The 27500-nt window shown below is 45.4% G+C and overlaps 1 protein-coding gene across 1 annotated transcript in view; it reads left to right on the forward strand.

Moving 5' to 3' along the window:
• Window positions 1–27500, forward strand: part of kmt2ca (lysine (K)-specific methyltransferase 2Ca) — a 267487-nt gene that overhangs the window by 234413 nt on the left and 5574 nt on the right. The window contains exons 68-76 of the mRNA XM_056299264.1: window positions 6947–7162; window positions 7281–7429; window positions 7575–7770; window positions 7893–8102; window positions 8981–9378; window positions 20279–20391; window positions 23772–23908; window positions 25287–25414; window positions 27109–27310. Of these exons, the coding sequence (XP_056155239.1) occupies window positions 6947–7162; window positions 7281–7429; window positions 7575–7770; window positions 7893–8102; window positions 8981–9378; window positions 20279–20391; window positions 23772–23908; window positions 25287–25414; window positions 27109–27310 (1749 nt within the window). The remainder of the gene's footprint in view (window positions 1–6946; window positions 7163–7280; window positions 7430–7574; window positions 7771–7892; window positions 8103–8980; window positions 9379–20278; window positions 20392–23771; window positions 23909–25286; window positions 25415–27108; window positions 27311–27500) is intronic.

Here is a 27500-nt window from a genome sequence, read left to right on the forward strand (position 1 = left end):
TTGGCTGGTGGGTTTTAAACACGCTATAGGCCTCGGCTGGTGGGTTTTAAACATGCTGTAGGCCTTGCTGGTGGGTTTTAAACACGCTATAGGCCTCGGCTGGTGGGTTTTAAACATGCTATAGGCCTTGCTGGTGGGTTTTAAACATGCTATAGGCCTTGCTGGTGGGTTTTAAACATGCTATAGGCCTTGCTGGTGGGTTTTAAACACGCTGTAGGCCTCGGCTGGTGGGTTTTAAACACGCTATAGGCCTTGCTGGTGGGTTTTAAACATGCTATAGGCCTTGCTGGTGGGTTTTAAACATGCTATAGGCCTCGGCTGGTGGGTTTTAAACATGCTGTAGGCCTTGCTGGTGGGTTTTAAACACGCTATAGGCCTCGGCTGGTGGGTTTTAAACACGCTGTAGGCCTCAGCTGGTGGGTTTTAAACATGCTATAGGCCTCGGCTGGTGGGTTTTAAACACGCTATAGGCCTCGGCTGGTGGGTTTTAAACACGCTATAGGCCTCGGCTGGTGGGTTTTAAACACGCTATAGGCCTCGGCTGGTGGGTTTTAAACACGCTATAGGCCTCGGCTGGTGGGTTTTAAACACGCTATAGGCCTCGGCTGGTGGGTTTTAAACACGCTATAGGCCTCGGCTGGTGGGTTTTAAACACGCTATAGGCCTTGCTGGTGGGTTTTAAACACGCTGTAGGCCTTGCTGGTGGGTTTTAAACATGCTATAGGCCTTGCTGGTGGGTTTTAAACACGCTATAGGCCTCGGCTGGTGGGTTTTAAACATGCTGTAGGCCTCGGCTGGTGGGTTTTAAACATGCTATAGGCCTTGCTGGTGGGTTTTAAACACGCTGTAGGCCTCGGCTGGTGGGTTTTAAACACGCTATAGGCCTTGCTGGTGGGTTTTAAACATGCTATAGGCCTTGCTGGTGGGTTTTAAACATGCTATAGGCCTCGGCTGGTGGGTTTTAAACATGCTGTAGGCCTCAGCTGGTGGGTTTTAAACACGCTATAGGCCTCGGCTGGTGGGTTTTAAACACGCTGTAGGCCTCAGCTGGTGGGTTTTAAACATGCTATAGGCCTCGGCTGGTGGGTTTTAAACACGCTATAGGCCTCGGCTGGTGGGTTTTAAACACGCTATAGGCCTCGGCTGGTGGGTTTTAAACACGCTATAGGCCTCGGCTGGTGGGTTTTAAACACGCTATGGGCCTCGGCTGGTGGGTTTTAAACACGCTATAGGCCTTGCTGGTGGGTTTTAAACACGCTGTAGGCCTTGCTGGTGGGTTTTAAACATGCTATAGGCCTTGCTGGTGGGTTTTAAACACGCTATAGGCCTCGGCTGGTGGGTTTTAAACATGCTGTAGGCCTCGGCTGGTGGGTTTTAAACATGCTGTAGGCCTTGCTGGTGGGTTTTAAACACGCTGTAGGCCTCGGCTGGTGGGTTTTAAACACGCTGTAGGCCTTGCTGGCGGGTTTTAAACATGCTATAGGCCTCAGCTGGTGGGTTTTAAACATGCTATAGGCCTTGCTGGTGGGTTTTAAACACGCTGTAGGCCTCGGCTGGTGGGTTTTAAACACGCTATAGGCCTCGGCTGGCGGGTTTTAAACATGCTATAGGCCTCGGCTGGTGGGTTTTAAACATGCTGTAGGCCTCGGCTGGTGGGTTTTAAACACGCTATAGGCCTTGCTGGTGGGTTTTAAACACGCTGTAGGCCTCGGCTGGTGGGTTTTAAACACGCTATAGGCCTTGCTGGTGGGTTTTAAACATGCTATAGGCCTCGGCTGGTGGGTTTTAAACACGCTATAGGCCTTGCTGGTGGGTTTTAAACATGCTCTAGGCCTTGCTGGCGGGTTTTAAACATGCTGTAGGCCTTGCTGGCGGGTTTTAAACATGCTGTAGGCCTCGGCTGGTGGGTTTTAAACATGCTCTAGGCCTTGCTGGTGGGTTTTAAACACGCTATAGGCCTCGGCTGGTGGGTTTTAAACATGCTGTAGGCCTCGGCTGGTGGGTTTTAAACATGCTGTAGGCCTTGCTGGCGGGTTTTAAACACGCTGTAGGCCTCGGCTGGTGGGTTTTAAACACGCTATAGGCCTTGCTGGTGGGTTTTAAACATGCTGTAGTCCTTGCTGGTGGTTTTTAAACATGCTGTAGGCCTTGCTGGCGGGTTTTAAACATGCTGTAGGCCTCGGCTGGTGGGTTTTAAACATGCTGTAGGCCTTGCTGGTGGGTTTTAAACACGCTATAGGCCTTGCTGGTGGGTTTTAAACATGCTATAGGCCTCGGCTGGTGGGTTTTAAACACGCTGTAGGCCTCGGCTGGTGGGTTTTAAACACGCTGTAGGCCTCGGCTGGTGGGTTTTAAACACGCTGTAGGCCTCGGCTGGTGGGTTTTAAACACGCTGTAGGCCTCGGCTGGTGGGTTTTAAACATGCTATAGGCCTCAGCTGGCGGGTTTTAAACATGCTGTAGGCCTCAGCTGGTGGGTTTTAAACATGCTATAGGCCTTGCTGGTGGGTTTTAAACATGCTGTAGGCCTTGCTGGTGGGTTTTAAACACGCTGTAGGCCTTGCTGGTGGGTTTTAAACATGCTGTAGGCCTTGCTGGTGGGTTTTAAACATGCTGTAGGCCTTGCTGGTGGGTTTTAAACATGCTGTAGGCCTTGCTGGTGGGTTTTAAACATGCTATAGGCCTTGCTGGTGGGTTTTAAACATGCTGTAGGCCTTGCTGGTGGGTTTTAAACACGCTGTAGGCCTTGCTGGTGGGTTTTAAACATGCTATAGGCCTTGCTGGTGGGTTTTAAACATGCTGTAGGCCTTGCTGGTGGGTTTTAAACACGCTGTAGGCCTTGCTGGTGGGTTTTAAACATGCTATAGGCCTTGCTGGTGGGTTTTAAACATGCTGTAGGCCTCAGCTGGTGGGTTTTAAACATGCTGTAGGCCTCAGCTGGTGGGTTTAAACATGCTGTAGGCCTCGGCTGGTGGGTTTTAAACATGCTGTAGGCCTCGGCTGGTGGGTTTTAAACATGCTGTAGGCCTTGCTGGTGGGTTTTAAACATGCTATAGGCCTCAGCTGGTGGGTTTTAAACATGCTGTAGGCCTTGCTGGTGGGTTTTAAACATGCTATAGGCCTCAGCTGGTGGGTTTTAAACATGCTGTAGGCCTCGGCTGGTGGGTTTTAAACATGCTGTAGGCCTTGGCTGGTGGGTTTTAAACATGCTGTAGGCCTCGGCTGGTGGGTTTTAAACATGCTGTAGGCCTCAGCTGGTGGGTTTTAAACATGCTATAGGCCTCAGCTGGTGGGTTTTAAACATGCTATAGGCCTTGCTGGTGGGTTTTAAACATGCTGTAGGCCTCGGCTGGTGGGTTTTAAACATGCTATAGGCCTTGCTGGTGGGTTTTAAACATGCTGTAGGCCTCGGCTGGTGGGTTTTAAACATGCTGTAGGCCTCGGCTGGTGGGTTTTAAACATGCTGTAGGCCTTGCTGGTGGGTTTTAAACATGCTATAGGCCTCAGCTGGTGGGTTTTAAACATGCTGTAGGCCTTGCTGGTGGGTTTTAAACATGCTATAGGCCTCAGCTGGTGGGTTTTAAACATGCTGTAGGCCTCGGCTGGTGGGTTTTAAACATGCTGTAGGCCTTGGCTGGTGGGTTTTAAACATGCTGTAGGCCTCGGCTGGTGGGTTTTAAACATGCTGTAGGCCTCAGCTGGTGGGTTTTAAACATGCTGTAGGCCTTGCTGGTGGGTTTTAAACATGCTGTAGGCCTTGCTGGTGGGTTTTAAACATGCTGTAGGCCTCGGCTGGTGGGTTTTAAACATGCTGTAGACCTCAGCTGGTGGGTTTTAAACATGCTGTAGGCCTTGCTGGTGGGTTTTAAACATGCTGTAGGCCTTGCTGGTGGGTTTTAAACATGCTGTAGGCCTCGGCTGGTGGGTTTTAAACATGCTATAGGCCTCAGCTGGTGGGTTTTAAACATGCTGTAGGCCTTGCTGGTGGGTTTTAAACATGCTGTAGGCCTCGGCTGGTGGGTTTTAAACATGCTGTAGGCCTTGCTGGTGGGTTTTAAACATGCTGTAGACCTCAGCTGGTGGGTTTTAAACATGCTATAGGCCTCAGCTGGTGGGTTTTAAACATGCTATAGGCCTCAGCTGGTGGGTTTTAAACATGCTATAGGCCTTGCTGGTGGGTTTTAAACATGCTGTAGGCCTCGGCTGGTGGGTTTTAAACATGCTATAGGCCTTGCTGGTGGGTTTTAAACATGCTGTAGGCCTCGGCTGGTGGGTTTTAAACATGCTGTAGGCCTTGCTGGTGGGTTTTAAACATGCTGTAGGCCTTGCTGGTGGGTTTTAAACATGCTGTAGGCCTCGGCTGGTGGGTTTTAAACATGCTGTAGGCCTTGCTGGTGGGTTTTAAACATGCTGTAGGCCTTGCTGGTGGGTTTTAAACATGCTGTAGGCCTTGCTGGTGGGTTTTAAACATGCTGTAGACCTCAGCTGGTGGGTTTTAAACATGCTGTAGGCCTTGCTGGTGGGTTTTAAACATGCTGTAGGCCTTGCTGGTGGGTTTTAAACATGCTGTAGGCCTCGGCTGGTGGGTTTTAAACATGCTATAGGCCTCAGCTGGTGGGTTTTAAACATGCTGTAGGCCTTGCTGGTGGGTTTTAAACATGCTGTAGGCCTCGGCTGGTGGGTTTTAAACATGCTGTAGGCCTTGCTGATGGGTTTTAAACATGCTGTAGACCTCAGCTGGTGGGTTTTAAACATGCTATAGGCCTTGCTGGTGGGTTTTAAACATGCTGTAGGCCTTGCTGGTGGGTTTTAAACATGCTGTAGGCCTTGCTGGTGGGTTTTAAACATGCTGTAGACCTCAGCTGGTGGGTTTTAAACATGCTGTAGACCTCGGCTGGTGGGTTTTAAACATGCTGTAGGCCTTGCTGGTGGGTTTTAAACATGCTGTAGACCTCGGCTGGTGGGTTTTAAACATGCTGTAGGCCTTGCTGGTGGGTTTTAAACATGCTGTAGGCCTTGCTGGTGGGTTTTAAACATGCTGTAGGCCTTGCTGGTGGGTTTTAAACATGCTGTAGACCTCAGCTGGTGGGTTTTAAACATGCTGTAGACCTCAGCTGGTGGGTTTTAAACATGCTGTAGGCCTTGCTGGTGGGTTTTAAACATGCTGTAGACCTCAGCTGGTGGGTTTTAAACATGCTGTAGACCTCGGCTGGTGGGTTTTAAACATGCTGTAGGCCTTGCTGGTGGGTTTTAAACATGCTGTAGGCCTTGCTGGTGGGTTTTAAACATGCTGTAGACCTCAGCTGGTGGGTTTTAAACATGCTGTAGGCCTTGCTGGTGGGTTTTAAACATGCTGTAGACCTCAGCTGGTGGGTTTTAAACATGCTGTAGACCTCGGCTGGTGGGTTTTAAACATGCTGTAGGCCTTGCTGGTGGGTTTTAAACATGCTGTAGACCTCGGCTGGTGGGTTTTAAACATGCTGTAGGCCTTGCTGGTGGGTTTTAAACATGCTGTAGGCCTTGCTGGTGGGTTTTAAACATGCTGTAGGCCTTGCTGGTGGGTTTTAAACATGCTGTAGACCTCAGCTGGTGGGTTTTAAACATGCTGTAGACCTCAGCTGGTGGGTTTTAAACATGCTGTAGGCCTTGCTGGTGGGTTTTAAACATGCTGTAGACCTCAGCTGGTGGGTTTTAAACATGCTGTAGACCTCGGCTGGTGGGTTTTAAACATGCTGTAGGCCTCGGCTGGTGGGTTTTAAACATGCTGTAGGCCTTGCTGGTGGGTTTTAAACATGCTGTAGACCTCGGCTGGTGGGTTTTAAACATGCTGTAGACCTCGGCTGGTGGGTTTTAAACATGCTATAGGCCTTGCTGGTGGGTTTTAAACATGCTGTAGGCCTTGCTGGTGGGTTTTAAACATGCTGTAGACCTCAGCTGGTGGGTTTTAAACATGCTGTAGGCCTTGCTGGTGGGTTTTAAACACGCTATAGGCCTCGGCTGGTGGGTCCCTAACACACACACATGCACGCACGCACACACACACCTATATACAATCACACACACACACACCTACACACACACACACACACACACACACACACCTATATACAATCACACACACACTCACACACACACACACACACACACACACACACACACACACACACACACACACACACACACCTATACACACACACTCACTCACACACACACACACACACCTATATACACACACACACACACCTATATACAATCACACACACACACACACACCTATATACAATCACACACACACACACACCTATATACACACACACACACACACACACACACACACACACACACCTATATACAATCACACACACACTCACACACACACACCTATATACACACACACACACACACACACACACACCTATACACACACACACACACACACACACACACCCTGCACCACCCTGTCCCCTGCAGGAAGAGTCTGGTCCTGAAGGGAGCGACAGACACACTGCAGATACACTGGTACTCACAGCAGGCAGCACTCAGACAGATGCTGTGCTGCAGCTTTAATGATAAAAGGGAACTTTAATACAGTTTTAACAGTTTCAGGTATAACCTTTAATTTGGTACACTCAGCCAGACTTCCTGTGTAAATAGTCATGTCACTTCCTGGGAATTCAGGAAGTTTTCTTTTCTGTACTGTGCATGATATTGGGAGTTGAAGATGGTTTGAAGTTCTGCAGTATCTTAAGTCCTCGGTTCATAGCCCTTACAATGACGTCATCACTTCCCACTGTCCATTGTTAAAGTCCTGCTGAATACAACACCAGCCTGTTCCTGGGAGGACTTGATGTGGAGGAGACTTCAGCTGGCTGTTAATTTCAACACTGAGAACCGTACAGATAGGCTTTCTTATCCGTCTGTCTCTGTTGTCCTCCCTCTCTCTCCAGGCTGTGGTTCCAGGCATCCCAGCAGAAGGCAGCAGAGACTCTCCTCCCTCCAACAGGATCTACCATCAGTACACCAACAACATGTCTATCATCGCTGTCCACTGTCTGCCCCTGCCCTCCTCATCTCCCCCTCCCCCCACCTCCTCCCCCCACCTCTCCTTCCCCCCAGCCTCCGTCCTCACTATGGACACCAAGCCCCGCACCGACAGCCTGAAGGTGGGCCCAGCTTCACTACTGTTCAGCTGGTCTCAGTATTAACGCTGGGTGTACTGGCAGATAGACAGAAGGATAAACAGTTCGATACAGTTTTATTGACTAGTTGAATGATTGACAGGTTACACTGAAGCTGAAGCCCCGCTCCCGCACCGTTCCTGGAGGTGACGACTCTTCTTCATTATCATCATCATCATCATCTCCTCGTCACGGGAAGAGGATAAAGAGTTCCCACTGGCGTCGCTGGAGTGTTCACATCACACTGCCCAGGTTAACACGCTAGCCTGTTAGAATCACGCCGCACATGTTAGCTGTGGCTGTGTGATAGCGTCACATCGTTCTGCCCAGGACATCTGTCCGTCTCTTTAGCTGTTTGTCTTTCTGTCCCATTGTCCCATCTTCTGTCATTTCCCAGAGGGCCCAGTGTGACCAATCAGGCGGTTGCCATTCCAACAGAGGAGGAAATTGATGTTTTGTTGAGGAAGCTGGGGGCGTGTCTGCGACCGGACCCCCTTCCCAGAGACCAGCGTCGCTGCTGCTTCTGTCACCAGCAGGGAGACGGAAAGACGGATGGGCCAGCCCGATTACTGAACCTCGATCTAGACCTCTGGGTGAGTCAGGGGTCTATTTTAAATTGAGCTGGTCTCTACTGAATTTGTTGGTCTGTACTGTGTCTATGGGTTGACTATACACTGCACTCGGGTTTGGACTGACTGTCTGTCTCTGTCTCCAGGTCCATCTGAACTGTGCCTTGTGGTCCAGTGAGGTCTATGAGACTCAGGCTGGAGCTCTGATAAATGTGGAGTTGGCTTTGAGAAGGGGTCTGACCCTTCGCTGTGCTCACTGCCAGCAGACAGGAGCCACCAGCGGCTGCAACCGCCTGCGCTGTACCAACACCTACCACTTCACCTGCGCTGTCCAGGCCCACTGCACCTTCTTCAAGGTACACACACACACACACACAGACACACACAGACACACACACACACACACACACACACACACACACACACACACACACACACACACACACACACCTACCACTTCACCTGCGCTGTACCAACACCTACCACTTCACCTGCGCTGTCCAGGCCCACTGCACCTTCTTCAAGGTACACACACACACACACACACACAGACACACACACACACACACACACAGACACACAGACACACACACCTATTGTTTCAGCTGCGCTATCCAGGCCCACTGCACCTTCTTCAAGGTACACACACACACACACAGACACACACACACACAGACACACACACACACACAGACACACACACCTATTGTTTCAGCTGCGCTATCCAGGCCCACTGCACCTTCTTCAAGGTACACACACACACACACACACACACACACACAGACACACACACCTATTGTTTCAGCTGCGCTATCCAGGCCCACTGCACCTTCTTCAAGGTACACAGTCCCGGCTCTGTTCTGTCGCTGCCCATCTTTCGGCGCAGGTTGATAACTCCCCTCTTTAAGAGCTACTGGTACCCTGTTACTTGTTCTTACCACTTCTTGTATTCACTCATTTAAAAAAAAACTCTTTCTTGGGCTTTTACTGTAGCACTGGTTTTACTCTTAGATGCTTGTTTAGATGCACTTATGACCTCTGATGACCAGTAGTTCTCCTGATCTCCTACGTTACATGAGGCACTTATTGTAAGTCGCTTTGGATAAAAGGGTCGGCTAAATGACTGGAATGTAATGTACACACACCTAAACACACACAAACTTCTTCATGCCTGTGTGTGTGTGTGTGTGTGTGTGTGTGTGTGTGTGTGTGTGCGTGTGCACGTTTCCTCCAGGATAAGACCATGCTGTGTCATCTCCATAAGCCCAAGTCGGTGTCTCCCAGCGTAGACAAGCTTTCTACCACAGGCGCCTTGACGAGCTCCTCCTGCTCCCCGTCCTCCACCCCTGCCTTGCCCCGTGCACCCAGCCCGACCCCTGACCCTTACGACTCGGAACTGCGCTGTTTCTCCGTGTTCAGGCGTGTGTATGTGCAGAGAGACGAGGCGCGGCAGATCGCCGCCATCGTGCAGCGTGGCGAGCGCCAGCACACCTTCCGCGTGGGCAGTCTGGTGTTTCGTTCGATCGGCAGGCTCCTCCCCCATCAGATGCCGAGGTTCCACAACAACACCGCCATCTTCCCTGTTGGTTACCAGGCCAACCGTATCTACTGGAGCATGCGCCATGGCAACAGGTACATGTAGCATATATCTGGGTATGTAGTGATGCTGAAGCAATAACAGTGATCACACAGGTCTTCAATTAATTACAAAATGATTTATGTAATATAACGGCAGATAAAATCAAACATTTACGGGATGGAGCTGTAAGGTTTTGATGGGGAAATGGCCCTTACTAAACTGGGCATGGCAGCAGCTAATGAGATATGCGACCAGCAGGAAGAGGCACAGCATCCAAATTTTGTTAGAGGCTGTGTCTTTTACTGACTTGTTGCATTACAAACAGAAACACTTAAGGTTCCCTTCTATCCACAACCAGGACAACAAACAAACTGACATCCACACAGAACATAAATGCACTAACATCAGCCATTACAAATACAAACAGGGGTGGTGTCTACAACAACGTCTGCAATTTATACATTATATATAGTTGCCAATATTTACCTCTACATGTTTCTCCCAAAATACCATATAAATATTTACATTTTACTCAGACTACTCTACCGAGATGGGACCAGGTCATTGTTTTTCAATGTTACGGTGTTACAACTTCATTTAGCAGATGCTTTTATCCAGAGCAACGTACGTACATCTGAGAGTTAATGCAACACAAGCAAGTATCTAGTCAGGAGGCAACAATGCAAGTAAGTACCAAAGAAGCCAGGTTCAAGTCTGATAGCACATGGGTGTCAACAGGCAGTGCATAGGGTGCATAGAAGTGAATTTTTTTTTTACATATATATTAATACCATCAGGTGTGGAGGTGTTCGTGAAAGAGCTGGGTCTTTAGCGTCTTCTTAAAGATGGAGAGGGACTCAGCGGATGGAATGGAGTGTGGTAACTCGTTCCACCACCGGGGAACTACAGAAGAGAATAGTCGGGGTAGTGACTCAGGGCCCCGTTGTGGTGGAAGTGCCAGGTGCCTTTCACTGGCAGAGCGTGGTGAGCGGAACTGAGTGTGGACCTGAATGAGGGAGTTCTGGTAGGCGGGAGCCGTTTTAGTTGCTGTTGTGTCAGCCAGCATCGAGGTTTTGAATTTGATGCGAGCAGCAACCGGGAGCCAGTGGAGGGATATGAACAGAGGAGTGATATGTGCTGTTTTGGGTTGGTTGAAGACCAGACGCGCCACCACGTTCTGAAACATTTGCAGGGGTTTGAAAGTGCATGCAGGAAAATTTGTTCTTCCAAGTCACAAGCAAGTCTCAAGTCAAAACAGGCATGTTCGAGTCAAGTCACAAGTCCTAAACTTTGAAGTTTGAGTCCTAAACAAGTCACAAGTTCATAACACACTCTTTACCAAACTTGGTGCCATTTTAACAGAGCAAGTTTATTCAATTTACCAAAATCATGGATTCTTTTAATAAACTCTATGTTTTTTCCAAATAATAATAAAGAAATCGGCCAATAATAATGCTTTTACAAGCAAACATTTCCAGCTCTAGATCTCTGTCTCTGTAGATATACTCTAGAGCTCTCTCTCTCTCTCTCTCTCTCTCTCTCTCTCTCTCTCTCTCTCTCTCTCTCTCTCTCTCTCTCTCTATATATATATATATATATATATATATATATATATATATATACACACACACACACACACACACTAGAACCCTGTCTCTTGATATGCTCTAGAACTCTGTCTCTAGATATATAATCTAGAGCTCTGAGAAAAAATGCTGTTATAAAGTTACAGTCATTTAAGACGCAGAAAAAGCAACTGAACTTAAAGTAAGGCTTAAAATTTGAACATTAACCTGAATGCAGATCCTAGAAACTCATAGACTGTGTACGTGTGTGTGTGTGTGTGTGTGTGTGTGTGTGTGTGTGTGTGTGTGCCTGTCTCTGTCTGTCTGTGTGTGTTTGAGAGTCAGTGAGTGACTTATTGAGTGACACTTTTTTTTTCATATGATGCATTGCATTTGCGAAAGACTAAATTGCAAATTGGCCAAAATGTCTGTCAGTCATTTGTGCATGATTGGGCTGCAGTATGATTCCACCATGGCTGAAAACACACCGGTGCACTAGATGTAGGCACTGCCAACACCCTGATGGCCACTTGCAATAAATAATAATAATAATAATAATAAACTTTATTTTTAGAGCACCTTTCAAAACACAGTTAAAAAGTGCTTTACAATAAATACAGAACACATTTAAAATACAAGAGATTAAAACGAACTAAAAGCCATAAAAAATAAACTCATTATAAATCACTACTGCTACTTTCGGCTGCTCTCGTTAGGGGGCGCCACAGCGGATCATCCGTCTCCATCTCTTCCTGTCCTCTGCATCTTCCTCTGTCACACCAGCCACCTGCATGTCCTCCCTCACCACATCCATAAACCTCCTCTTTGGCCTTCCTCTTCTCCTCTTCCCTGGCAGCTCCATATTCAAGTCAAGTCAAATAGGTTTTATTTGTCCCCAGAGGGGCAATTGTTGTGTAGCAGTGGCAATATTTAAACACACAAACACTCCAGGGAACACATAAGGCAAATAAATACAAATAAATACAACATTTAGTGAGGAGAGCAAAGCCAACGAGAAGCAATGCAACAGTAAACAGTGTTAACAGTGTTTATCAAGGTGGCGCTGGTGTTACCTCTTACTGTTGGAGTTTAGCAGTGAAATGGCTGAAGGAATGAAGTAGTGTTTGTATCTATTGGCTTTGACTACTGGGTATTTAAAGCGGGAACCAGAAGGCAAGGTCTGAAACTCTAGGTGCAGGGGGTGGTGCTGTCAGACAGGATGGATTCTGCTGTCCTTAACATCTGTTTGTCATATAAATCAGACTTTTCTGTTGGGAACCTGTGATAATACTGCAGGCCTTGATCACCTTTGTTAGGTGTTAGGTATATTCAGCATCCTTCTCCCAATATACTCAGCATCTCTCCTCCACACATGTCCAGACCATCTCAATCTTGTCTCTCTTGATTTGTCTCCAAACCGTCCAACCTGAGCTGTCCCTCTAATATACTCGTTCCTAATCCTGTCCTTCTTCATCACTCCCAATGAAAATCTTATCATCTTCAACTCTGCCACCTCCTGTCTTTTGGTCATTGCTACCGTCTCCAGACCATATAACATAGCTGGTCTCACTATCGTCTTGTAAACCTTCCCTTTAACCCTTCTGTCACAAATCACGCCTGACACTCGTCTCCACCCACTCCACCCTGCCTGTACTCTCTTCTTCACCTCTCTTCTGCACTCTCCGTTACTTTGGGCAGTTGACCCCAAGTATTTAAACTCACACCTTCATCACCTCCACTCCTTGCATCCTCACCATTCCACTGTCCTCCCTCTCATTCACACATAGGTATTCCATCTTGCTCCTACTGACTTTAATTCCTCTTCTCTCCAGTGCATACCTCCACCTCTCCAGGCTCTCCTCCACCTGCACCCTACTTTCACTACAGATCACAATGTCATCCACGAACATCATCGTCCATGGAGACTCCTGCCTGATCTCGTCCGTCAACCTGTCCATCACCATTGCAAACAAGAAAGGGCTCAGAGCCGATCCTTGATGTAATCCCACCTCCACCTTGAACCCATCTGTCATTCCAACCACACACCTCATCACTGTCACACTTCCCTCATACATATCCTGCACCACTCCTACATACTTCTCTGCCACTCCCGACTTCCTCATACAATACCACACCTCCTCTCTCAGCACCCTGTCGTAAGCTTTCTCTAAATCTACAAAGACACAATGTACCTCCTTCTGGCCTCCTCTATACTTCTCCATCAACACTCTCAAAGCAAACATCACATCTGTGGTGCTCTTTCCTGGCATGAAACCATACTACTGCTGCTGATCATCACCTCTCCTCCTCTTAACCTAACTTCTATTACTCTTTCCCATATCTTCATGCTGTGGCTGATCAACTTTATACCTCTGTAGTTGCTGCAGTTCTGCACATTACCCTTGTTCTTGAAAATCTGTACCAGTATGGTTCTTCTCCACTCCTCAGACATCCTCTCACTTTCCAAGGTTGTTTTAAACAATCTAGTTAAAAACACAATCTTGGAAAGATCTAAAGAAACACATTATAAAACACAAAGGGAACAAAATACAAAATTAAAAATAAACATGAAATTAAAACAAATCAAATCAAATCAATTTTATTTGTATAGCCCAATATCACAAATTACAAATTTGCCTCAGTGGGCTTAACAGCAACACAACATCCTGTCCTTAGACCCTCTCATCGGATAAGGAAAAACTCCCTAAAAAACCCTTTAACAGGGAGGAAAACTAGGAAGAAACCTCAGGGAGAGCAACAGAGGAGGGATCACTCTCCCAAGATGGACAGTGTGCAATGGATGTTGTGTTCATGCAATTTACATAATACAACATTGAAAGAGGATAACAGAATTATAATGGACATAGAATTTATGAAGAACATGATGCACAGGATGCCAAGCAGTGTCCACATGCCAACGGAGCAGTCCAGGACCCAAGCCACGCGACCAGCATCATCATGTAAAAAAGAAAAACTTATGTGAGGAGTGGAAGGGCAGGCAGCATCCAAATGGCGGCCACCATCACCACGGAGACCTGGGAGGAGAACTGACTGAACATGCATGCAAGAGAGACTCACATGACACCATGCAAACACAGAAAAAGAGAAAGGAGAAGAAAAAGAGAAAGGAGATAATAACAAATAAAATCAGGTAAAATAAGCAGGCAACCCAGGTAAAATCAGGATATGTTTTCCAATAAAAGTACGTGAAAAGAAGAGACTTAACAGAAGACACTGAATCTGACAGCCTTATTTCCACTGACCATTCCAGAGCCTTGGGGCCCTGATGTTAAAGACTCTGTCCCCTTAAATTTTTGCCTGGACTCAGGAAGAGACAGAAGACATCTGTCCAGGATCTCAAACCAGGCAAAGATCCATAAGGGATTAAAAGATCTAAAATATAATCTGGAGCCAGGTCATGAAGAGCCTTAAAGGTCATCAATAAGATCTTAAAATCAATCATGAAACAAACAGAGAAAAGGCTAAAACAGAGAAAAAGTTAATGGGAAGAGGCTAAAACAGGTGTGATATGGCCGTGCCTCTTAGTCCTGGTTAAGAGTCTCACAGCTGAGTTCTGTACTGTCCGTAGTCAGTTCAAAGTTTTTTGATTAAGACGAGAAAAGGCTGTTGCAGTAATCAAGCCAGGAGGAGATAAAAGCATGTACAGCAGTTTCTACAGCTCTAACATTTAAAATAGATATTATTTTTCCTGAGGTAATAACAACATGATTAGACAAGCTTTGTGATGTTGCTCAAAACATAAATTGCTATCAAACAACACACCAAGATGTCTTGCAGCAGGCTTGATAATGTTGCAACAGGTGGCCAGTCGATGGCACTATTTGTTTGTTGATGTGCTGGGACCCAATAATTATAATTTCCTTTTTATTAGAAATGAGGTGGCGGCATGGTGGTCTTTCGGTTTTTCAGTGAGTTGTTCTTCACGGCCATTTGAATAATAATAATAAACTTTATTTGTATAGCACCTTTCATACATAAAATGCAGCTCAAAGTGCTTTACATTAAAAACAGGGGAAACAATAAACCTAAAAAACAATACAGATAAAATAATAAAACACAGACCTAGGCAAAAACATAAAACAAGGCAAGAAATAAAACCACAGTACAAGATAAAACAATAAGATTAAAAGAAATAAAATTGAATTAATTAAAAGCAAGAGCATAAAAATAGGTCTTGAGCCGATTCTTAAAACTATGGACGTTGCTTCTCTTCTTTGTTGGGGGAGTCTATTCCAAGCCATCGGTGCACAAAAACAAAATGCTGCTTCGCCATACTTTTTGTAGTTCACTCTAGGAACATTGAGCAGGCCAGCACCAGAGGATTTAAGAGAGCGACTCGGAACATAATCAGATAAGCAGTCAGATAGGTATGAGGGTGCTAAACCATGTAGAGCTTTAAACACAAGTAAAATAATTTTAAAATCAATCCTCAATGGTACAGGAAGCCAGTGCAAAGACACTAAAACTGGGGTTATGTGATCTCTCATCCTGGTTTTTGTTATGACCCTTGCTGCCGCGTTCTGTACTAGTTGCAGCCTATCGGTACTTTTTTTTTGGTAAACCAGTAAGAAGTGCATTGCAATAGTCTAGACGCGAAGAGATAAAAGCATGCATCACCTTTTTGGCGTCTTCCAGGGAGAGGTAGGGTCTAATTCTAGCAATATTTTAGGTGAAAAAAGGCACCCTTTGTAACATTGTTGATATGTGATTTAAAATGATGACACCCAGGTTTTTTACTACAGTCTTATTCTGTACAGCCATACTTCCCATTCTACTTGATATCATTTCTCTCTGTGCATTAGTGCCTATAATGAGAATTTCTGTCTTCATTCAATTTGAGAAGGTTTTCACTCATCCATTGCTTAATGCTAGACAGACAATTCATCAAGGGATTGAGAGCATTTGGGTCATCTGGTGTTACAGATAAATATAACTGAGTGTCATCAGCATAAAAATGGAAATTCACTCCATGATCATAGATAAGGGCAGCAGGGTGGCGCAGTGGTTAGTGCGGTCGTCTCACAGCAAGAAGGTCCTGGGTTCGAGCCCCAGAGTAGTCCAGCCTCGGTGGATCATCCCAGGTCGTCCTCTGTGTGGAGTTTGCATGTTCTCCCCATGTCTGCATGGGTTTCCTCCGGGGGCTCCGGTTTCCTCCCACAGTCCAAAGACATGTAAGTCGGGTGAATTGGCGGTACTAAATTGTCCCTATGAAAGAATGTGTGTGTGTGTCTGGGCCCTATGATGGCCTGGCAGCCTGTCCAGGGTGTCTCCCCGCCTGCTGCCCAATGACTGCTGAAATGGGCTCCGGCATCCCCACGACCCTGAGAGCAGGATAAGTGGTTAAGACAATGGATGGATGGATGGATGGATGGATCACAGATAATCTTCTCAAGTGGCAGCATATACAGACAGAATAATAAAGGACCAAGAATGGAACCCTGCGGAATACCTGAGAAAATTACATGTTTGTCCGAGACATTGTCAGAAAGACTAACAAAATAACTTCTGCCAGTAAGATAAGTGTAGAACCATGATAGGGCAGTGCCTGAAAGGCCAATTCAATTCTCAAGGCGGTCTAGAAGTATATCATGATCAACTGTATCAAAGGCAGACATCAGATCAAGGAGTAAAAGAATGGAAACATTTTTATTATCGGCGCTCACTCTGAGATCGTTGACTACTTTTACAAGCGCTGTTTCAACGCTGTCCTTTTCTAAAACTGGACTGAAATTTATCATGAATCTTGTTTTCATGCAAAAACCCATCCAGTTGTTTATACACTGCCTTTTGCAAAATCTTGCCCAGAAAAGGCAGATTAGAAATAGGCCTATAATTGCTCAGCACCGACGGATCAAGATTATTATCCTTGAGTAAGAGCTTTACTATAGCTGTTTTCAGTGAATTAGGAAAGATAACTGATTCTAAAGAACAGTTTACAATATCCAAAACATCACCAATAAAACTATCTAAGACCTCTTTAAAAAAGGCAGTGGGAATTGCATCCAGAGAGCAGGTGGATGACTTCATCTGCAAGATGGTTTTACAAAGTTCCTCTTCACTAATTTGGCAAAAGGAAATTAGATTTCCCTGAGAGTCGTTACTAGCAGTTTGACTGTTTGGATGAACAATATTATTCATGATACCTGCTCGGATATTAATTATTTTATTATCAAAGAACGATGTAAACTCATCACATTTTGATTTAGATGCAGGGCATAACTGCTCATTAGACTGGGGAGGATTTATAAGATGATCGATTGTGGAAAATAAGACTCTGGAGTTGAGTTGTTCCTGTTTTCATTTATAATGCCAGAGAAGTAAGCCTGCCTTGCACAGCGCAGAACTTTGGGTAACACTTTATTTTAGGTGGTTGGAAATTACCTAGTAATTTCCTAGTAATAAGGTGGTAGTTTTTACAGGTAATTTTACAGCTAACCCTAACCCAAATTACAAGGTAATTTCTAAGAAATTACGTGATAATTACCACCTTATTACTAGGAAATTGTGAGGTAATTTCTGACCCCCTAAAATAAATTGTAACAGAGCTTTGTTATAAACAAATATAGATTTCCTAAAAATCTCACCATGGATTGTAAGCTTACTTTTTTCCACATTCGCTCTGCTCTGCAGCGATCCTCTTGAGCAAATGTATTTGCTCAGTCTTCCAGGGTATTACTGTAGTCTGTGATTTTTTTTTCCTTCCTTAGTTTTCATAGGAGCCACTGTGTCGAGAGCTGACTCTTGTTTGAAGTTGAAGCGGTTAGCTTTATCATGCACTGAGGAAATATCAGCTGACAGAGGAAGACTAAGCAGGTGATGGAGGAAGTTAATGATTGCAGAAGTGTCACATTGCAACTGTATCATTGGACAGAGGGACTGCCTTCAATTCTGTGGCGCTTGTCTCATCAAATATAGTTGACACCATATCTAAAGCCACAGGAAGTATGAGCTCCTCTGCGGTTTTGTGTGGTTTCTTGCACTGGGCAGTTGTGTATGTGACTTTGTATGATGCCATTAGTGCTTTGTTGTTCACTGATGCAGCTTTTACAAAGCAATGTTCCTGCTGATGGTATGCACCAAGTCTTCTCTGGAAGAACTCGAGTGGCTTACTGACGTGACTGGGGTGTAATGTCTTAATTTGTTTGGTCTCGTACTACCAACATAAAATACACACTAGTCTCTCCTCATCTCCCATCACATTCACTGTGAACCCAAGAGCAAGATAGGCTTCGTTGTACTTTCTGAACTTGGTTTTTGGTTGATTACCGTCAGCGAAGCACTTTGTCTTGTTTGTCTCGGAAGGATCGCCTGTCTTTTGTCCCTGTCAAATATCTCGCCATTCAAATATCTCTCCATTCTGTGAGCCTACAGATTCTCTGTCTCATGAAAACACGTTTTGTTGATTGTTCCGCCGTGAAAAAAAAGAGTCTGACGTTAAAACAGTAGTTCCGCACTACCCCCCCCCCGTCATGCCTCTGTGCTCCCCCCAGGGGGGGCGCCACACACTTTGAGAAACGCTACTCTAGTTAATGGTCACACACCCAGTCGTTGGTCGAATACATCGATGTATTGTGTTTCAGAGCTATCTACTGAAGTTAGCATGCTAACCAGCGATCCCCGGCCCATCCCATCTTGTACTACCACTTTCAACCTGAGGAGGCGGTAGTGAGTCACATCAGCGTCCACTCTGCCCTCAGTCCAACATGAGAGGAATTAGCGCTACTCAGGGGGTACCGGCGTGCACCCTCCAAACAAATGCTCATATCTCAAATATATACATCGCATAGCTTAGCTTTTTACATTGTGAGTGTCACAAGAAGTAGGCCACCATTTTCTTAATTATCAGTCTGAATAGAGTAAAAATTGAGGATGTAACGCTGATGTAAAAACGGTGGAAATTTGGAAGTTGAAATTTGGAAGATTGTTTCTCAGCTAGTGTGCCATATATGGTCATGTAATGTTAGTCTATGGGACGCACACCCTCTGAATAAATGCTCATATCTCAAAAATAATAAACTTTAGGTCCGATATTTTTTCTTTGTGAATGACTTGACAAGTCCTTTCATTCATTCATTCACCATCAGCCGCTTCTCCGGGGTCGGGTCGTGGTGGCAGCAAGCTAAGTAGGGCACTCCAGACGTCCTTCTCCCCAGCAACGCCCTCCAGCTCCTCCTTGGGGATCCCAAGGAGTTCCCAGGCCAGATTAGACATGTAGTCCCTCCAGCGAGTTCTGGGTCTACCCCGGGGTCTCCTCCCAGTTGGACATGCCCAGAAAACCTCCAAAGGAAGGTGCCCAGGAAGCATCCTGATCAGATGCCCGAACCACCTCAACTGGCTCCTTTCGACGCAAAGCACCAGCGGCAGTACTCTGAGCTCCGTCCGGATGTCCGAGCTCCTCACCCTATCTCTAAGGCTGAGCCCAGTCACCCAATGGAGGAAACTCATTTCAGCCGCTTGTATCCGCCATCTCACCCTTTCGGTCACTACCCAAAGCTCATAACCATAGGTGAGGGTTGGAACAAAGACTGACTGGTAAATTGAGAGCTTTGCCTTCCGGCCCAGCTCCCTCTTCACCACAATGGTCCGGTACAACGTCCGCATTACTGCTGATGCTGCACCAATCCACCTGTCAATCTCCCGCTCCATCCTACCCTCACTCGTGAACAAGACCCCGAGATACTTGAACTCCTTCACTTGAGGCAACAACTCATCCATGGCTCAACAAGTTTTACTACGTTTTATGTTTTTTTAGTGTACATGCATGCAAAATTGCGCAAACAGTGGCAAGTTAGGGCAGTTCTTTCCTCAACACTAAATTCCCATAGGAAACCTCTTGGGTGAAGTCCCTTTGGGTGTCACTGTACATTTCACCCCAACGTTCTGGTAATATGCTGCCCCTTATGGGTTTGGAGTGTGAATTCAACAGTTGGCCAATTCTTGAACATATTCCCTTCAATGGTTTATGATATTATAACTCTTTTTCTCAATCTCTTGGCCATGAACGACTTTTGCTTCAGTCACCACGCAGGGGGGAAAAAAACATTCCGTTGTCATCTGTCAATCAAGGCGGGACTGACACAGCATCTGCTGCTATTGGTTCAAATTGTCAGCTGTCAATCAAGGTGGTACTAACTACCGTGGGTTTTCTAGTGGGCTACATACAGCAACTGACAGACAGACTAACACAAACAGAAATAGACAGACAGATACAGTAACAGACAGAAGGACTGACGAGGATGATGAATAACATGAAATCTCAGAAAAAAATTTGATGATCTAAAATTCACTCCTTTTCTTTGCTTGTGTACCCTCCCTTTCTCTGTCCTTCTCTATCTCTGTCTCTGTCTCTCTCTCTCTCTCTTCCTAGGCGTTGTAAATACATGTGTTCTGTAGAGGAAAGGGAGGGTGAGCCGCTGTTCAGACTGAAGGTGGTTGAGAAAGGATACGATGATGCCCTCTTGACTGGACCCTCGCCTAAAGGTGACCTCTGAACTCTGACCCCAAACTTTCCTTTGTAATTTGTAGTATTAAGTTCTCTGAAGGATGTCTATATGTAATCAGATCAGCCTGTGACCACAGACTGATCTGTGTGGAGAGAACTGAGAGAATTGGTGAAGAGAGAATTGGTGGGGTGTTTGTCAAGGATGCAACTCATTTCCAGCACTCCTAACCGTTCATGTGAATGAGTTAGCCAATGCTGATGGCTTGGCCCCAAACAAAGGTAATAAATTGTCTCCATTCAGATGACCTGGTGCTGCTGTCTCCCATAGAACAGGAACTACAGTCGCATGCATCTGGATCTGCTGGATCGGAACTGTCAGAACTGGACCCTGCCAGTAAACTAGAGCAGTGGTTCTCAACCTTTTTGCCACCAGGGCCCCCCTGTGTCCAAGGACATATCCAAGGCCCCCCCACAGGAGACATGACAACCTGTCTTCCTGTCGTCATTGCGACTTCATCTGTACACACTCCAAAGTCCAATGCAGTTAGTCAGGCTTATTCCATTTGACCTCATAAACACATTCCAGTAATCTTAAGATATCACAGAATCCTCGTTTCCTTTCCCATTCCCATACATCCACAGAGAGCACAGAGGCTGTTTTTCTGTAGCATTAACTTTGTGTTATTTATGTTAGCTGAATAATTACTTTGGTTTTAAGGTTTTGTGATTGAAGCATTATTTAATGGGCCTCATTTATCAATACTTTCAAGTGTGTTGAGAGTTTGGAAGGTGATACAATATGGTGCCATAATTCACTTAAAACACAAAATATGAATGCTAAATGTTTCATGAGTCATTCTAATTTTAAATGGAAATGAGTTGAAGTGTATATTTAAAAACACTGCACAGTTGTTTGTGTATTTCACTTGATAAATGATGCTCATTGTTTTGTATAATTTCTGATCATATCAAGGTCCCCCGTACATCTCCCACTGAAGTAGAGGACATGACGTCCTGCAGTTAAATGCAGACAAACTGTGGTCTGCTGTGAATGCATGAACACAGGAAGCATGTAGAGTCTCCTGTGCAACTAGACAAACATTTCTCAGAACAGACTGATCAGCTAGAACCCGGTGTAAAATGTTTGATCAGCTAGAACTTGGTGTAAAATGTTTGATCAGCTAGAGCCTGGTGTAAAATGTTTGATCAGCTAGAACCTGGTGTAAAATGTTTGATCAGCTAGAACCTGGTGTAAAATGTTTGATCAGCTAGAACCTGGTGTAAAATGTTTGATCAGCTAGAACCAGGTATAAAATGTTTGATCAGCTAGAACCTGGTGTAAAATGTTTGATCAGCTAGAACCTGGTGTAAAATGTTTGATCAGCTAGAACCTGGTGTAAAATGTTTGATCAGCTAGAACCTGGTGTAAAATGTTTGATCAGCTAGAACCTGGTATAAAATGTTTGATCAGCTAGAACCTGGTGTAAAATGTTTGATCAGCTAGAACCAGGTGTAAAATGTTTGATCAGCTAGAACCAGGTATAAAATGTTTGATCAGCTAGAACCAGGTATAAAATGATTGATCAATCAGAACCAGGTATAAAATGTTTGATCAGCTAGAACCTGGTGTAAAATGTTTGATCAGCTAGAACCTGGTGTAAAATGTTTGATCAGCTAGAACCAGGTATAAATGTTTGATCAGCTAGAACCAGGTATAAAATGTTTGATCAGCTAGAACCAGGTATAAAATGTTTGATCAGCTAGAACCAGGTGTAAAATGTTTGATCAGCTAGAACCTGGTATAAAATGTTTGATCAGCTAGAACCAGGTGTAAAATGTTTGATCAGCTAGAACCTGGTATAAAATGTTTGATCAGCTAGAACCTGGTATAAAATGTTTGATCAGCTAGAACCAGGTATAAAATGTTTGATCAGCTAGAACCAGGTGTAAAATGTTTGATCAGCTAGAACCTGGTATAAAATGTTTGATCAGCTAGAACCAGGTGTAAAATGTTTGATCAGCTAGAACTTGGTGTAAAATGTTTGATCAGCTAGAACTTGGTGTAAAATGTTTGATCAGCTAGAACCTGGTGTAAAATGTTTGATCAGCTAGAACCTGGTGTAAAATGTTTGATCAGCTAGAACCAGGTGTAAAATGTTTGATCAGCTAGAACCTGGTGTAAAATGTTTGATCAGCTAGAACCAGGTATAAAATCTTTGATCAGCTAGAACCTGGTGTAAAATGTTTGATCAGCTAGAACCTGCTGTAAAATATCTGATCAGCTAGAACCTGGTGTAAAATGTTTGATCAGCTAGAACCAGGTATAAAATGTTTGATCAGCTAGAACCAGGTATAAAATGTTTGATCAGCTAGAACCAGGTGTAAAATGTTTGATCAGCTAGAACCAGGTGTAAAATGTTTGATCAGCTAGAACCTGGTATAAAATGTTTGATCAGCTAGAACCAGGTATAAAATGTTTGATCAGCTAGAACCTGCTGTAAAATGTTTGATCAGCTAGAACCTGGTGTAAAATGTTTGATCAGCTAGAACCTGGTGTAAAATGTTTGATCAGCTAGAACCAGGTATAAAATGTTTGATCAGCTAGAACCTGGTGTAAAATGTTTGATCAGCTAGAACCTGGTGTAAAATGTTTGATCAGCTAGAACCAGGTATAAAATGTTTGATCAGCTAGAACCAGGTATAAAATGTTTGATCAGCTAGAACCAGGTGTAAAATGTTTGATCAGCTAGAACCAGGTATAAAATGTTTGATCAGCTAGAACCTGGTGTAAAATGTTTGATCAGCTAGAACCAGGTGTAAAATGTTTGATCAGCTAGAACCTGGTATAAAATGTTTGATCAGCTAGAACCTGGTATAAAATGTTTGATCAGCTAGAACCAGGTGTAAAATGTTTGATCAGCTAGAACTTGGTGTAAAATGTTTGATCAGCTAGAACCTGCTGTAAAATGTTTGATCAGCTAGAACCTGGTGTAAAATGTTTGATCAGCTAGAACCTGGTATAAAATGTTTGATCAGCTAGAACCTGGTATAAAATGTTTGATCAGCTAGAACCTGGTGTAAAATGTTTGATCAGCTAGAACCAGGTGTAAAATGTTTGATCAGCTAGAACCTGCTGTAAAATGTTTGATAGTCGAACCTTACGGCTTGCTGTGGAAGTGAGTTGTCAGCACCACGTCCTCCAAAGACTTGTATGCAGAACACTACAGCTTTCCTTTCCACAAATACACACACACACACACGCACACACACAAATTCACTCAAACACACATGTACATGCAAACAGACACACACACACATATTCACTATCAACATTAAATTGACAACACCAGCAAACAAATTTCAACTAATTTTCCTTTGTCTATCTGTGTGTGTGTGTGTGTGTGTGTCTGTATCTCAGCGGTGTGGGACCAGGTACTGGAGCCAGTCTCAAAGTTGAGGAGTTGTACTGGCACTCTGAAACTGTTTCCTGCCTTCCTGAAGGGAGAAGATCTGTTTGGACTGACGACCTCTGCTGTTACCAGGATCATAGAGAGCGTATGTACACACGAACCTAATACACACACATATAACACACACGCACACACAATAGACACGCACAATGCACACATAATACACACACACAATACACACATATAACACACGCACAATACATACACACGCACAATACACACAACACACACAATACACACGCACAATGCACACACACAATACATACACACACATAAGACCTACACAATACACACAGAACACACATACACAATACACACACATATAACACACACAATACACACACATATAACACACACAACACACACAACACACACAATACACGTGCCCAGCCAAGTGAGAAATGAAAAGAGAAGCCAACATGGCGTGTCTGGCTGAGGTGCTGGGCCTCCACCAGCCTCCAGAGCAGCTTCTGCTGCTTGTCGAGGTGCCACCACACTGGGCCCTGCTGGAGGGACTCCACCCCGCTCTCCAAAACACCTCCCCTCATTTGGAGCTTTGGTTTTTGGGGGGGATTTTTTCCCCCTTTTTCTCCCCAATTGTACCCAGCCAATGACCCCACTCTCCCGAGCCCTCCTGGTCTCTGCTCCACCTCCTCTGCTGATCCGGGGAGGGCTGCAGACTACCACATGTCTCCTCCCATACATGTGGAGTCGCCAGCTGCTTCTTTTCACCTGACAGTGAGGAGTTTCACCAGGGGGACGTAGCGTGTGGGAGGATCACGCTATTCCCCCCTGTTCCCCCCCCCCCCGCACAGGCACTAGTGGAGTGACCAGGACACATACCCACATCTGGCCTCCCACCCGCGGACACGGCCAATTGTGTCTGTAGGGACGCCCGACCAAGCTGGAGGTAACACGGGGATTCAAACTAGCGATCCCCATATTGGTAGGCTACGGAATAGACCGCTACGCCACACAGACGCCCTTAATTACCCCTTTAAATGACCTGATAATCCTACAGAATCACGTCCTTTCTCCAGCGAAGACATTTGATCTTGGCTCATTTTTCTCAGCAGACAACGGAAACATGTTGTGTGTGAGTTGTGTACCTGAGTACTGTACTTGCTTTTAGGACTCGGATGAAGATCTGGTCACATTTTATGTCACATTTATGCAGAAATACAGAAAATTCTAAAAAGTTCACAAACTTTCTAGTGCCACTGCATCTAAATGTACACACACACACACACACACACACACTACACGCATAACAAACATACACACACAAATATAACACACCTCTGTCTCTCTTTATCTCTGTCTTTCTCTCTGTCTCATTGTCTCTGGATCGCTCTTTCTCTCCCCCTCTCTCTCTTTGTCTGTCTGTCTGTCTGTCTCTCTCACTCTTTCTGTGTGTGTGTGTGTGTGTGTGTGTGTGTGTGTGTGTGTGTGTGTGTCTGTAGTTACCTGGTGTGGAGGTATGTGAGCGGTACTCATTGCGATATGGGAGAAACCCTCTGATGGAATGGCCTCTGGCCTTCAACCCTACAGGATCAGCTCGCTCTGAACCCAAAGCCTGCCAGGCCAAGAGGTACCACATACGTACCACCACATAGCAAATACTGTATACCACCAAATACTACATACTATATACCAAATACTATATATTACACCCCGCCAAATACTACATATATTATACCACTAAATACTACATATTACACTGAAGAGCCAAAATATTATGACCATGTGCCTAATATACTGTTGGCCCTCCGTTTGCCACCCAAACAGCGCGGACCACCCGAGGCATGGACTCTGCAAGACCCCTGAAGGTGTCCTGTGGTGTCTGGCACCAAAACATTAGCAGTAGATCCTTCAAGTCCTGTCATTTGCTTGGTGGAGCCACTGTGGATCAGACTTGTCGGTCCAGCACATCCCACAGATGCTCAATCAGATTGAGATCTGGAGAATTTGGAGGCCAGGGCAACACCTTGAACACTTCATCATGTTCCTCAAACCATCCCTGAACAACGTGTGCAGTGTGGCAGGGAGCATTAGCCTGCTGAAAGAGGCCGCTGCCATCAGGGAATATCCTTACCATGAAGGGGGGTGTACCTGGTCTGCAACGATGTTTGGTCAGGTGGCACGTGTCACATTGACGTCCACGTGAATGGGTGGACCCAACTCGGCGTTTCTCAGCAGAACATTGCCCAGGGCATCACACTGCCTCCACTGGCTTGTCGTCTCCCCACAGTGCATCCTTGTGCCATCACTTCCCCTGGTAAATGTCACGCACTTACACAGCCATCCACGTGATCTAAAAGGAAACAGGACTCGTCGGACCAGGTGACCTCCTACCACTGCTCCATGGTCCGGTTTTGATGCTCATGTGCCCATTGTAGGTACTTTCGATGGTGTACAGGGGTCATCATGGGCACTCTTACTGGTCTGCAGCTACGCAGCCCCATACACAGCAGGGGCTAAGCACTGTGTGTTGTGACACATTCCTCCTGTAACCATCATTAGAATTTTCGATGACTTGTGCCACGGTAGACCTTCTGTCGGTTCGGACCTGACGGCATCGCCTTCATTGCCCTCGTGCATCAATGAGCCTTGGGCTGTTGCCAGTTTGTGGTTGGTCCCTCCTTGGAGCACTGTCAGTAGGTACTCACCACTGCTGACCAGGAACAAGCCTTGTTGTTTCAGACAGACTCTGACCCAGTCGTCTGGCCATAACCATTTGGCCCTTGTCAAGGTCACAGGTCTTTACTCCTGCCCATCTCTCCTGCATCCAACATGGTGACCACGAGGATTGATTGGTCTCTTACCATCTAATCTACCCACACCTGGACAAGTGCCCTTGTTTGGAAATGTTCAATGTTATTCAGTTCACCAGTGTGTGGTCATTATGTTTTGGCTTATCAGTGTATATACCCTCAAAAAGTGTATGCTACGTACCACAATATACTATATAACATTAATTACTGCATACTGCAAACCATACTGTTAAACACTTTACTCAAAGAACAGTAAATACACTGGACTGTTGTGGGTGTGAAGATGGTTTATTGTTCATCTGATTGGTTGTTCAGTTCTGACATCAGGGGGGAGGTCGGCTTTCATTTCTGTAGAATTCATCACTTACACTGCTACACCAGCTTTTCCTGCATCTTCACATTCACATCCAAGAGCGGAGTGTCCTCTTTGATTATTCTGATTCAGATTTTCTTTCTTTTCCTCTCTCGCTCACATCTCTCTCTATCGCTCTCTCTCTCTCTGTCTGACTAGACCTTACCTGTTGACCAGTATTGCCCCACGGTGTCAAGGTTCTGTTGGACCAATCGTAGGCCTTGTTCCAGGCGTTCTTTCCTTGACACCAGGTGAATTTGTGGCTGGAGCTCCACAAGGTCGACACTCCAAGTCCTCCCAGTACCGCCGCATGAAGGCCGAGTGGAAGAGCAATGTTTACCTGGCTAGGTCACGCATACAGGTAATATACATGCACCACACACGTGTGTGTGGTGTGTGTGTACACACCATATTTCCTGGACTATAAGTCACAGTTCTTTTACTTGTCTGGCTGGTCCTGCGACTTATAGTCAGTCCAAAGGGACTTGCACAAAGTAATTTTATTGGATAAATATGCTGCATTTCAAATACAGCCACTGGGTGGCACTGTT

This window comes from Lampris incognitus, chromosome 19, assembly GCF_029633865.1.
Source record: "Lampris incognitus isolate fLamInc1 chromosome 19, fLamInc1.hap2, whole genome shotgun sequence".
Classification (NCBI taxonomy): Eukaryota; Metazoa; Chordata; class Actinopteri; order Lampriformes; family Lampridae; genus Lampris; species Lampris incognitus.